Raw genomic sequence first — 14,162 nt, 5'->3', positions numbered from 1 at the left:
GAGCCAGAGAAGACCCAGCGCCTAGTTAGTGACCCCCAAACAGGCTCTCACACCTGGGAAGGGCCGTGCTGCCTGTAGTGGCTGCCTGAGCCCTTTCTCCTGACTCCTTCGCGTCCCTGAGGGGCTGGCTCGGGGTAGCTGAACCTCTGCCGGAGAGCTGGGCTGGTCCCCTGCTTGGGGCTGGACCTTTGCGGGGAATCTGGATCTCTGCTGGGGGTGGGTATGTGGACATCTGCTGGGGTGACGGGCCTCTGCTGGGAGGGCTGGACCTCTCTCCTGGGCAGCTAGACCTCTGCTGAAGGTGGAGAAATAGGCCTCTGTTCCAGGCCTGAAGGATCGCCCCCTCCTCTCAGCAACTCAGCAGTGGGAAGAGCCCCTGGGGGAACCAGCTCCAGCAGCCCAGGCTGCAGGCTACTGGTGGGCGGCCGGGCCAGCACGGCCTTCCCTTCTGCCAGGCCTGGGAGGAGGCCCCAGCACACATGGGCAGTGGGGAGACTCCCGGGTGCCCGGTCTCAGGCAGCTGTGGTCCCTGACCCCGTCTTCCTGTCCCCACAGGTTCACCGGAGCCAGCCTCCCGGCCCCCGTCATCAGCAGTAAAAACTGGCTACGGCTGCACTTCACGTCGGACGGCAACCACCGGCAGCGCGGCTTCAGCGCCCAGTACCAAGGTAGGCGGGGCCGGGCTGCCCTGCTTCCTCGGGGGGGCGGGGGGCGGCAGAGATGATGCCTGGGGCCATCTTGTCCCCGGACTGGGTCCGGTGTGTCTTCAGGGTACAGTTGCCTCTGCTGTCCTGCTCTCATTTGCAGAGTCAGAGGTCTGCATATCTGCGTGTCTACATGTGCCGTTGCGGTCTGGTGTCCAAGGGAGGACACTTCTCAAATTGTGCAGAATGCTGTACCCTGAGCTGCCCGTCTTCAGGCCAGGCAAATCATACTAGTTTATGCCAAGGGCCTCCTGAGAGCCGGGCACTGTGCTAGGCGCTTGGTCGGCGTCATCTCACTTAATCTTCATCGTTACCCTGTGAAGTAAACACCGTCACCATCCCCATTTGATGGACGAGAGAGCTGAGGCCCAGAGAAATGAAGGCAGTTTCCCAAGACCATCTGAACTCCTGCCTTTTGAATCCAGAGCCCACCCACTTAACCGGCAGAGTTTAGCCTACCCTGGTATAAAGTGGGAGAGCTGCCCGCATTTCAGCTCTTGTTCATTTCACGTAGAACACAGACGTTTGACAAACGATAGGCAAAACAGCTCTAGGGAGCTCTCTAGCTTAGGTGCTCACATCTGTGAAGAGCTGTCTGGTGGCAAGGGATCAGACCGAGAATGGCAGGTGGAAACTGCAGGTAAGCAGATTTCTGCTCCAATCGTGAAGAATTTCCTAACCCCGAGAGCCGCCCATAAAAATGAGTGGGTTGACCGCGAGGCAGGGAGCTCTCCACGCCTAGAGGAGATCCCCAAATCCAATGGATGGGTGGGAGTAGATGACAGCATTCATTTTCAACCTTGAGTTTGTTCAAAGTACACAAAATTTATCCAGAGAGATAAACACCAAGGGTTGGCTTCAGAGTTGCTCATTAAGCCATTACTATCACCAATTACAGACTGACGTTGGTTCTAGTTGATTCAATGTGAACTTGTATTGCACACCCTTTAAGCAGAAGGCCCTATATAAGACCCTGGGGGATAGAGTGGGCTGTGTTGTGAGTGAGAGAGTGTGGTATATTGGTGTGCGTAGGACAGAGGCCTGATGGAAGAGTGAGCTGTGATCACCACCTCACCGCCGAGGGGCGGGAGGGAGCAGTGACTCCAGTGGAGGAGATCCTGGCAGCTCGTCCCTCCAAGCCTCACCTCGGAGGCTCTGAGCACACTGCCCACCCGGGAGGTGGCACCGGCAGAGCGGGGCCCCCCAGGGCCAGGCTTTCAGGCTGGACACTGGGATAAAAGCAGCACTGAGAGTAGAAGCATTACCTGTAAAATCTGAATCTTTTATGAATAACCTCATTTCCTTAGCCTTGGGTAGCAGGAGTCCCTTGAAATATGTTTAAAAATAAACAGGAAACCAACCTGGTCTGACGAGCCTGGCTCCGAGAGCTTTCCTGGATACATTCTTTCTGCCGCTGAGGTTGGGCCTCTGCGGGAGTGAAGCACCTCTCTGGATCTTTCTGTTGTGTCTTCCAAACTAGGAAAGAAGAGATGAATGTTATTGTTTCATCTGATTAAATAGGTACCAGGTGTTTCTAATATTTCAAGTTTCTGAGGGCCCATTTGTCACGGTCATACATTAGGGTTTTCTGCCAATGAGGACCCAGGTCAGGCAGTCTCTAGGTCAGGGGCACACATCCATTGCACACCTACTGTGTACCAGGCCCTGTACTAGGCAGTGTATGCGTGTTGCCCCATTCGATCCTCCCCACAGCGCAGTGGCGAATATGTTTTTAATTTCCGTATTTCAGTTGAGGAAGCTGAGGTTCAGAGAGGTTGTGTAACTTGCCCAACACGCACAGATCACACAGCCTATACATGGTGAAGCTGTATTCATTCGCAGCCCTATGTGAGTTTTTCTGCAAAATCACAGGGCCTTCTCACGGTGCTTTGGGTGCCTCACTTTTCCTATTTGACTGGTATCTTTTAAACTTTGTTTTGTTAATCTCACCCCACCATAAAAAAATACATTTTCCGTCGCAACCCAGGACACACATATATATCTGCAGAGCTAAAAGGAAAATGTCACCAAGTGGTATTTACCCTTAGTAAGGGTGAGGCACCCTGAAAATTTCTTTTCCAATTTTTAATGTTAGTTGCAACCTCGAAATCAATTTCACAAGTCTGTAGCAGGGAACAACCCACAATCTGAAAAGCGGTTTTAGTTATGAACTTCTCAAAAGCAGGCCCTTTCTTATTCTCTCTCTGACTCCGCCCAAGACAGCCCAGAACAGGATTTGCACACTGGTGTGTGCCAGCGTGTCTCTCTGGGTTTCAAGAACTTGGCATGTATTACTTCATTCAGGCCTAACAGCAACTGTGTAAAGCAGGTACTACTACTAGCCCCGTTTTACAGGTGAGGAGCGAGAGTTGCAGAGAGGGGAGGTATCTGGCTCAAGGTCTCCTCGATAGAATGTCGGAGTCTGAGCGTGGACCCCAGCCGTGTTCATCTGGGTCTGGCATCCTAACATATTGCGCTGTATACTGGTTGTGTTCATACATGATTCTCCCCTGTGAACTTTCTCTCGTGTTTTCCAGACTCAGGGTATACAGTGCAAGGGTCTACAATAATCATTTGGAAGCTCAGTTGGTAGCTTTATAATGCAGGGTTTCTCAACTTCTGCACAACTCACATCGTGGCCTGGATGATCCTCTGTTGTGGGAACCTGCCCCACGCACTGCAGGATGTTTAGCGGCATCCCTGGCCTCTACCCACTAGATGCTAGATGCCAGCAACGCCCCCCCCACACACACACACACGACAACCAAAAAGTCTCTAGACTTTGCCAAATGTCCCCTGAGTGCAAAATCACCCCCGAATGAGAAACATTGCTCTAAAGGAGGGAAAACTTTGGAACCACTAAAGACCATTCTAAGTTTTGCTACTTGCAAGTTCAGTCCCAAAGAGTAGCAGAGAGAGCTTTCAGCCAGGGGTCTAGTAGGAGACGGGAGCATACTTACTGCATGGCTTTAACTGAAGAAGGTTTAGTGAAGGGTCCCATTACAGAGGTAAAGGTGAGATTAAAGGAAACCCCAGAGGGTTTCTTTTTAATGAGATTACCCGGAGAATGAACGACAGAGAGACCGTTACCACAGTAGAGAAAGGGCCAGGGGACAGAGGAGCAAGAGCCAGAGCCATTGAAGGGGGGCCGCCCGGCACAGCTGAGCCTGACCACTGCCAAACTACAGTGCAGGAGGGGGCCCAGGAATCTGTCACCAGTGCAGGAAGAGGGACCTGGAAATATCACCAGTGCAGAAGGAGGGGGCCTGGGAGTCAGTAACCAGTGCAGAAGAGGGGGCCTGGGAATCAGTACCCAGTGCAGGAGGGGGGCCCGGGAGTCAGTAAACAGTGCAGGAGAAGGGGGCCCGGGAATCTGTCACCAGTGCAAGAGGAGGGGGCCTGGGAACCAGTAACCAGTGCAGAAGGAGGGGGCCTGGGAGTCAGTAACCAGTGGAAGAGGAGGGGGCCTGGGAATCAGTAACCAGTGCAGAAGAGGGGGCCTGGGAATCAGTATCCAGTGCAGGAGGGGGGCCCAGGAGTCAGTAACCAGTGCAGGAGGGGGGCCCAGGAGTCAGTAACCAGTGCAGGAGGGGGGCCCAGGAGTCAGTAACCAGTGCAGGAGAAGGGGGCCCGGGAATCTGTCACCAGTGCAAGAGGAGGGGGCCTGGGAATCAGTAACCAGTGCAGGAGGAGGGGGCCCCAGGAATCTGTAACCAGATCTTGCCCATCTCCCTCCCTCACATCTGCTGTGCCTCCCATCTGCCAACCCAATAGGAAACCAGCAACAAGAGAACAGTCTGCTCTATGCCCTGGGAGACTGACCAGTTTGACCAGTGGGCCCCCTTGTTCCGTAGCCGTCCACAGGGGTCTGGCTCTGGGGGCACAGAGCAGGGGGGAGAAGTTTAAAGAATGGACCTGGGGAGTCATCAGCACGGGATCAGCTTCACCCGCACTCAGCTTTATGGCATTAGAGTCTCAAGGGATGTAGGGCGCTTCAGAGCCAACAATTACCAACTCCTGATTATATCGATGGATGTTTTGTCCCAGAGAAACAAAAAATAAAATTAAAATTAAATAAATCTAACTAACCTACAACACAGCACATTCCATTCCTGTCTCAATCCAATCAGAATTTAGGGCTGTTCATAGCCAGGCACAATTTTAACCAATACCACACGGTATCAGAGGATCTGAGTTCTAGGCTTGCTTTGCCGGGAGCTGGCTGTCGGAAGGTGGGCAATTGTATTTCATTTAACAAGCGTGTCCCATGTGACACTACCACGTGACAGCACAGAAAGATGAACACAACGAGACCAGTCTCTGCTCTCAAGGAGAGCACGTTCAAGAGAGGAACAGACATGAATCTACAACTTCTCTGCCACATGAGAAGAGCTATAGTTGAGGCCTGATGAAGGGTTCTAGGACTGGAGATAAGGAAGCACTTCGTTTTGCTAGACACACTTAAGGAGAGCCGGAAAAGGGCAGTGACTTCAGTGGTGAGTCTCAGAAAGATGCCAGACAGACAATGGAAAGGAGCATTCCAGGTAGAGCTGAAGCGAGGTTGCGTGAAAGTGCTAAGTCTAAGGAACCACAAGTATCTGTGTGTGTCTGGAGCACAGGTCAGCAAACTATAGCCTGCAGGCCAGACCTCGCGCTCTGTCTGTTTTCATATGGTTCTTGAGCTAATAATGGGTTTTACATGTTTAAATAGTTGGAGGAAAAAAATCAGAAGAAGAAGAATATTTCATAGCACATAAAAATTACATGAAATTCAAATTTCAGTGTCCATAAGTAAAGATTTCTTGGAACTCAGTTACACTCATTCATAGATTGTCTACAACTGCTTCAGTGCTACCGGAGTTGGGTAGTTTGCACCTGAGACGATGGGCCACAGCCTAGTATATTTACTTACAGACCTTTTACAGAAAACATTTGCCGACCTAGAGCGAAGTCTGCAGTCCAAAGCAGTAGGGGGCTTCCCTTGTGGTGCAGTGGTTGAGAGTCCGCCTGCCGATGCAGGGGACGCGGGTTCGTGCCCCGGTCCGGGAGGAGCCCACATGCCGTGGAGCAGCTGGGCCCGTGAGCCATGGCCGCTGAGCCTGCGCATCCGGAGCCTGTGCTCCGCAACGGGAGAGGCCACAACAGTGAGAGGCCCACGTACAGCAAAAACAAACAAACAAACAACAAGGAAAAAAAAAACAAAGCAGTGAGGGGTAGCGGGGTCACGAGGCCGGAAAGAGAGGTGGGGGTCTCGTCGTAAAAAGCTGCAGTAAAGCTGGGCTTGGTTCCATGGTGATGAGAGGTGATCAGAAGTTTTAACAAGAGGGAAGGTGTGATCATGTTTTCATTCTAGAAAAATCTTTGCTCTAGAATGAAACTAGTGGGGGACAGTTAAGAGTTCTGGAGAATGAGGATGATGAGGATCCAGAGTTTAGGCAGAGGCGGTGGAGAGGGAGAGGGGCAGACAGACCAGAAGGGACCTTTCCATGGCAAACCTCCCTGGACTCAGGACTCGTCAGATTTGGGAGTGAGGGGGGATGGGGAAAGCAGATGAATGCGTCAGGGGTGAATCTTAGGTTTCTAGCTTGAGTAAGTGAGTGTAAAAAAAAAAAAAAAAGTACTATTCACCAAGGTAGCCTCTGGCACAGGGAGGTGGGGGATGGATTTTGCTTGAGACACATTGATTCTGGGACATCAGGGGTTGAGAGACTATCTAATAAGTACTTGGCTATTCTGTCCATCTGTAGCTCAGAGAAGAAAGGTCTAGTCTAGAGATAAAGGCAAAGTAGAGGCTGAGGCGGCCAATCCCCTCTTAGGGCACGAGTCCTCCCCATGTGTGTAATATGGGCCCAAGAGAGTGAGCTTTTAAAGTGGGTTCCTTGGAGGCCAAGGGGTTCTCCCAGCAGCTGTTTTGCTAGGGGCTGAGCAGGTGGGATTTCCACCCCAGCTTCAACCAGAGAATTCTCTCTTTGACCTATTTGTAGCAGGCATTTACCTAAGCAGATTAAAAGAGGTTCCTGTACCTGGCAACCCCAGGACTTGAGGTTCTATAAGGTTCCTTCCGGTTTGGGAAGGCCACTGAGGTTGTATAATCAATCCCTCTGTCTCCAAGCGAGGAGTATTTCCAGTCCTTCTCAGAGTGTTAATTGCTTTCTTGGTTGTTCCGCTTTTATTTTTTTAAGCCTAAAGGGATGACAGTGAGAAGAGCCTTTTTTTAAATGCCCACAGTGGCCAATGATCACAAAGGGTGAGGGGCTTCCCCGGCAGGAAGGATAGCACCGCTCATTATTGCTTTCCTCGTCTGTAGAGGGAATAATATTAACCCCACAGGGCTACTGGAAATTAAAGGAGCTCCTGGTAAAATATTGGACACGTAGCAGTCACTCAAGAAATGGAAACTTGAAGCTTCCTACCCCATCAGTCACCTTGACCCCCTGTTTGTTGTATGGGAGACCCTTGTGCAGTGAGAGCGAGCTGCCCGCTCTGGCTCCTTCTCACACGTGTTCCCTTTGCTGCCACTCTGACCTCATGATCATCTTCTAGTGTCCGTCCCTCCCTTCAGCCAGATCCCAGCCTGGCCCCGCTGTCCCTTCTTACTGCCTGTCTTGTCAAGTCAACCCTGGTGACCAGGAGACTGGAAGATATTCTGCTTTCTAGAAGTCCTGTGCTGTGTCTCAATTGTCTGCCAAATAAACTTTTCCATTTGAGAACAATTTGCATTTACTGAGATGCTTGAGGCTTTTTACGGTAACAAGCTGAAGCTTCTGTTTTTCACATGAACATGTTGCGTTCTTACTTGTGATCGATCCACAGTCCTGGGCCAGAGCAAAAATGCCTCAGGTGTCCCATGGCTCAAGCTCTGACTCATCTGTCCTATTCTTGGCAGCCCTCTGAGCTGCCAGACCCTTACCAGCCTCACTTCCAGGTTTGGGCCTCTGGGGGCCTCAGCACAAGTCTCAGGAGCCCAGGGCCGGGTACCTACAAAGCCAAGCTCCTGAATTCAATCAAGAGGGAGCCTGGGCTTCCCTGGCAGGCCAGTGGTTAAGACTTCACCTTCCAACGCAGGGTTCGATCCCTGGTCGGGGAGCTAAGATCACACCTCACGGCCAAAAAACCAAAACGTAAAACAGAAGCAATATTGTAACAAATTCAATAAAAACTTTAAAAAATGGTACACATAAAAAAAAAAATCTTAAAAAAAAAAAGTGGGCCTGAACTGAAAAGTGAGCGTGAACACATACGTGATGCCCCTCACCTCACCAGGCTTCAAGTGTAACCCCTTCCTTTTGCCAGAAATTAATTCAAAGCACATATTCTGTAACAGTGGGTCATTCATCCACTCCGTCATCAAACCCTTATTGGAAACCTTCTATCTGCCTGGCTCTGTGTCAGTCCCGGGATGCAGACATAGGAGCTCATGAGGCAAATGGCTAGAAGCAGACCTGCTGTTCCCGTGTAATGAGGGCTTCAGCAGAGGTCCGAATGAAGCCTGGAGAGGGCACTGGCTACTCCCTGAGACGTAGACAGAGAGGCAGAGAAGAAGTAACCTCTGAGTGAGACCTTCCAACAAGAGGTAGCCGAGCAGAAAAGAGGAGAAAGGATGTTCCATGGAGAGAGGAAAGTGTTGCAAAGGCAACTGAAACCAATAACTGATGGCCATAGAGATTCCCTTAAACATTCTTCTTCCGGTCGTCTCCTCCAGCTGACTTCTGGGAAGCTGTTCATGAAGACCGCTGCACAGCCCATTATTAATAGCAAAGCATGTCTCTATTCTTTCTCAAATTCTTTTCCCATTTAGGTTATTACAGAGTGTTAGCAGAGTTCCCTGTGCTATACAGTAGGGTTAGGGTTAGGGTTATAACTGAATCAGTGTGCGGTACACCTGAAACTGACACAACACTGTTAATCAACTATATTCCAATATAAAATAAAAAATATTTTAAATAGCTCCTAGGAATTAGAACATGGGCCACCCCCTATGCTGCCCCCCATCTACCATGCCAGGGTCCTCCTCTCCTTTAGCAATTCCAGCGGCACAGCGAGTTTTGCTGTGGTTAACCGAAAAACTGCACCAGCATCTCCCAGCAGAGCACTACTTACCATCTGAGTTGGGTTGACGATTCCTTTTGCCACCATATTTTAAAAATTGCCCAGCATGGTGCATAACCAGCTTCAGAGGAAGTTTGCAAAAATTTCTCAACTATCCGTTATCCTTCAACACCTGCATTCTTAGCAACGGTCATTGCCAGAGTTTTGAGTGTTCTTTGAATGATTTCTGTACCAATTTTTTGCTCTTCATTTAGCTGGATCAGTGAATCCAAGCCTGGAACGCACTGAAGCAAAGCATCCAGGTGACTCTTTTGTCAACAGCAGCTCTTGTGGCATTCAGAGCATCTGGGACTATTTTTTTTTTTCGTCTTCCACGTCACCTGTCCTAGCAATCTTCAGCAGAGTTACTCCATCTGAAGTTTTGCCAGATGTTCATTTAGTTTTTCTTTTTCATGGTCACTAACAGTAACATTCTAACTGCTCAGTGATTTCTTAACTATGTTTCTCAATTTCAATATTGTCACCTTTTCCTTGCAAGAATGTGGCATCACCTTTGGTCACAATAACCTCTCCAGTTTTTCCTAGGTCATGAAGCAAAACCTCTTAAAGATTGAGGGTCCAGCTCACTTTTCCAAATACCACACCATCAGCAGCATCAGCCTTGTTGGGTTCATTCTGTGACACCAAAACCTGGAGCTTGGGCTCTTATAACCCAAAAGCCAGTTTTCATCCTATTCCAATTGAGTGTACTGAGGGCATTTTCAACAGTTATAACCAAAGACTTTCACTGGGCATTGGCAATTTCAAGAGTGGATACCAGAAACCATCAGTATCCTGGAATCCCCGTTTCTGCACTTTTGATGTATTATTCAAGCAGAGAGATATGTAATCTTAGTCAACTTTTGTGCCTTCAGTTCCTGATTCATCATACAGTGTTTTCCTGTCCTCTGTTGTAAGCACACCCTTTGAATCTTTGTGATTACATCAGAAATGATGTTGCTGATTTCTGTCTCCATTTTTAGACATTGTGGCAAACTGAGCAGTCTCTTCGGGGTTTAGCACAGGTTTGGGCTGCTTCCTTAGTTCAGCAGTTATAGCGTCAACACGCAGCCTCGCACCATTCCTGGTTTCCGCCGGATTAGCACCTTTGCTAATCTTCTTGAAGCCTTCCATGGCAATCAAGAGTGCCAGTGCAGTAGCAGTGGTGGTGCCACTCCAGCCTCTTCATTTGTGTCGGCAGCATCCCGATCTAGTCTGGTGTGATAGTTTTATATTTATCCTTTAAGTCAGTTGACCTGGCAACAGATACCTCATCTTTTGTTACTCTGAGGCATCTTCAGCTCTGTTCTGTAATCACTGTTCTTCCCACTGTTCTTCTCCGTAGTAAGGGCTTCCCCATCTGCTAGAAGGTCTACAGCTTGAAGCATTGGGTCTTAGGCATCTGCACCGAATTTTATATCTTTGGCATGAATCTCAGTGAGATGAGGATCCGGTGCGCCAGAACCTGGCTTTGTCCAGCAAAAGGCAGTGAGTAATAAAAGCCTTTCTGCAGGGCTGGTGACCAAGGCAGCGAGGCAGGTCCTCAATGACAAGGGAAGGGCAGAGTGCAGGATGCACACCCAAGTTTGCAAAGTGGCAATCAGATTGCCATTTTTAAAAGATGACTGTCTGCAACATTTTTTAAGATGGGCCAGAGACAGTGAATCGGTGAACCAAAACCAAGCAAAAAACAGGATGAGTTTAGGGCAGGAACGGCTTAGAACACTGAAAGAAGGATACACACTGGAGAAATCTTCTGAGGCTGAATGAACTGGATTTGGTGTGGATGTGGATGTGGGAGGACATGAAGGGATGGTCCAGCCAGCAGGACAGCCAGGTGATGGGGAAAGGCGAGTGATCAGGCTGAGAGCAGGGGCTCACTGTTGTGGAGGGAAGTCTGAATCCACTGGGATGAGAAGAAGCCATAGGTTCCATGCACTTCTCGGTCCCCAGAGCCATGGAGGCAGGTTAGGCCCCCCTCTCCTGTCTCCTCCACTAACAGGTCCTTGTCTCCCACTAGCTCGGCCCAATAACTGATGCTGCCGACTACAGAGGCATTTGTATCGCCAGATTCTTCCAGCTAAATGTGTACCGTGTGTTCCGCTAACCTTTACAACAGTGGGGAAATGTCTTGTAATTAACCAGAATATAAAGGATGAACGGAGCAGCCTGGCAGTCTCTGTTAGTCATTATCATTCAGAGGAGATGAGTGTACCTGCTTAGATTTCCGTCAACCAGTTAAAGCCAGCACTTTTCTCTTGGGAGTCCTGACTTTGTTCACATACAGTACAAACACATGTATAAGTGTGAATTATATTTGTATGTAAAGGTTTGTAGCCATACATACACAGGGGCGTAAATGTGTTCTTGTGGGTGCACTGGTTGTACACACGGATGTGCATGCGTGCATGGATGTGTGGCGTGCATATGTGCGCCGGGGGTGTGCATTCAAGTGTAGCCAGGACCAAGGAGCCAGCCCCAGGCTACACTTTTTCTCCACTGCGCCAGTAATTACAGAATCCTCTTTAGAGGCGAGCGCTTCAGTGTAATACCATAGGTGCTACGCTAGTGGGCGCTCCGTGAATGAATGTTCAAACAAGAACAAATACACCTCAGAAATTCTCTAGGTCCTTGCTGTTTTGCCCTTGCTTTCTGCTTAGTTCTGTTAGCAGTGCGCTGTGGAGACCTAGAGAGAGAAGTGCGCTGTGGAGACCTAGAGAGAGAAGTACCCTTGTTCTCTGACCCTTCACACCAGGTCTGCCCTGGTCTGTCCAGCTAGTTCTTCTACAAGCTCATTTCAAGGCTGATTTCCCATGGTGCTCCATCTTCCATGGTCACCCACCACACACTTGGTAAGACGAAGACAAATTAGCTGTCTGTAATTCAGTGTGCGAGTGCTTCCCTGGTATTGCCAAACTACTGCGACCCCGGTATATGGAGGTGGTTTCTGGACACTAAGATCCCTGGCGATGTGGATATTGCCAGGTGGGTACCCCCCTAGCCAGGTCGCTTTCTGACCCATTCATCAGTTCTGGGGATGGCATAGGCCACCTGGGCCTGGACATATGTTTTTTGAGAGGTTGTGTTATTGGTGTGAGGAACCCCTGCCCACAGAGCTGTGGCCCCCGCGTTTCGCAAGCTAATGTGGGGACCCACCAACAGCGTGGGTGACACAGCCTCTCAGACCTGGCTCAGAGGGGTAAACGGTCCCAAAGTTTGCATCTAAGTTAAGGAGCCCCCTCTAGCTTTTCAGGTTCCTTCTCAACCAGTTTTTCTCATCACCTTAACAAACTCCATCCTGTGGTGAGTAGCAGGGTGCAAAAGAGGAAGAACGGAATTAGCTCCTGCTGGGAGGCATCATGACGTCATCCAGTGACTATTAAGCACTGGTGAGTCAGGTTAGACAGTCCTTCGTGGAGAGGACCGAGTAGACAGGATTGGAAGGATTCCCTCTGGGGCCTGGAGATGGGGGAGGGGCAGGAGCCTCTTTCTTAATGCAACCTTGAGAAGAGAGGAAGAGGACTTCCTCTTAACCACCCCCTCATATCCACCTGCATCTCACCGTCCCCCTTCAGCAGCTACAACGAAAACCCAAGCAGTGTTTGCCCCTGGGAATGGCATCCACGGGGCACTGACCCCCTTCCTCACCCCCTCCCCCAGTGGACACCAGAACCTGAACAAGGGGCTTGGGAAGACTCTGACTCACCTCCTTCTCCGGATGCCCTGAGCCATCTTCCCAGACCTGCCCTCAGATGGGCTGCACTGGGTCCTAGAGGCCCCTCTCCTGATCCCTGCCCATTGGTGGGGCACCCGGGAGAAGAGCTGGCATTGTTCTCGCAGTGCTGGGACCCTTCCTGTTCTCTTAGGGATGTTGAATCAGAGGACGTTTTTCCCCTGCCTCACCGTTATTAGCTGGCCTTGAATAATGCATGTTTCCCTATGAATACCCTCTGTTTGATAATGGGCCCATGTTAGTGTTCATTGGAAATTTTCCTACTGGATACACATGGAGAGTAATGCACATTTATAAAAGGGATTTGAATGCACGAGGGAAGTGGTGACTCCGTGGAAGTAACTGAATTTTGTCAGGCATTCAGCTTAGACAGCAGCTTGCTGAGGGCCCAACCTTTGGGGAGCTTTTTTTTTTTTCTTTTGCGGTACGCGGGCCTCTCACTGTTGTGGCCTCTCCCGTTGTGGAGTACAGGCTCCGGATGCGCAGGCTCAGCGGCCTTGGCTCATGGGCCCAGCAGCTCCGCGGCATGTGGAATCTTCCCGGACCGGGACACGAACCCGTGTCCCCTGCATCGGCAGGTGGACTCTCAACCACTGCGCCAGCAGGGAAGCCCTGGGGAGCTTTTTGATATAGGCAGAGCGGGGATGGACAGGGGGTGAGGGAATACTCGGACTTGGTTCCCTTTGCACATCTGATCACTGTGGGCTTTAGTTCTGGGGTTGACATGTTATCTCAAGTGCAGAGTGAATATCTGAGTCTCCAGGGGCTGAGCTGGGGAGGGGACAGATGCTGAAGAAGGTTGACCATGCCCTTGGGATAACTTTGGGGACAGGTCACAAGAGAAGATGCTGAGGTCCCACCAAGAGCACAGCTGCCTCCTGGCTGTGTGACCTACAATAAATCACTTAAACCATCGTGAACCCCAATTTTATTATCGATCAAGTAGGTATAATAAGTACCGGTCAAGGTTGTTGAACATATATAAGGACCAAATGAAATGACTATTGAGGACCTGCTATGAACCAGGCACTATTCTAGGCATTGAGGACAGAGCAATGAACAAAACAGACAAAAATTTCTGTCTTCCTGGAGCTTACGTTGCAACGTAGGATGACAAAAATCACTAAGAAAATTATATGCATATGAGAGAGTTAGGGGTAAAGTGGGTAGGGGTTAGGGAGAGCTGGGGTTGGAGGTATAGTTTTAAGTGGAGTGGTCAGAGAAGGCCTGCTGTAGGAAGCGGTGTTCTCACAAAGGCTTCAAGGAGAAAAGGGAGCAAGTAATGAAGATATCTGGGAAAGAGCCTTCTAGGGAACTGGCAGGCTGAAGTGGGCATGCCTGGTGTATTGTTGGAATATGAGGGGGGCCCATGTGGCTGGAGAAGAGTGACTGAGGTCGAAGATGGAGTCACAGAGATCACAGAGAGGGCCCGTTGGTCTGGGCAGGCCCTTTTAAAGACTTTGGCTTTTACGATAGGAGAGTTGGGTTGCCCCTGAAGAGTTTTGAGGAGAGATGTAATTTGGTCTGACTTGTGTTTTAACAAGATCCTTCTGGATCTCGTGTTGAGAACAGATTAGATGGGGGCAAGTGTGGAAGATGGAAGGCCATGGCAACAAAGGGAGAAGTCTTGGAGAGTT

General features: G+C 50.0%; 1 protein-coding gene and 1 pseudogene across 1 annotated transcript in view; one reads left to right on the top strand and one right to left on the bottom strand.

Annotated features, from left to right (window-relative positions):
• Positions 1–14,162, top strand: part of CSMD2 (CUB and Sushi multiple domains 2) — a 661,886-nt gene that overhangs the window by 317,986 nt on the left and 329,738 nt on the right. The window contains exon 6 of the mRNA XM_065872671.1: positions 556–668. Within this exon, the coding sequence (XP_065728743.1) occupies positions 556–668 (113 nt within the window). The remainder of the gene's footprint in view (positions 1–555; positions 669–14,162) is intronic.
• LOC136129919 (60 kDa heat shock protein, mitochondrial pseudogene) lies at positions 8,697–10,234 on the bottom strand (annotated as a pseudogene).

This window comes from Phocoena phocoena, chromosome 1 (genome assembly GCF_963924675.1).
Source record: "Phocoena phocoena chromosome 1, mPhoPho1.1, whole genome shotgun sequence".
NCBI classification, from domain to species: domain Eukaryota; kingdom Metazoa; phylum Chordata; class Mammalia; order Artiodactyla; family Phocoenidae; genus Phocoena; species Phocoena phocoena.
The sequence above is the reverse complement of the archived record's forward strand: the minus strand, read 5'-3'. Positions and strand labels throughout refer to the sequence as shown.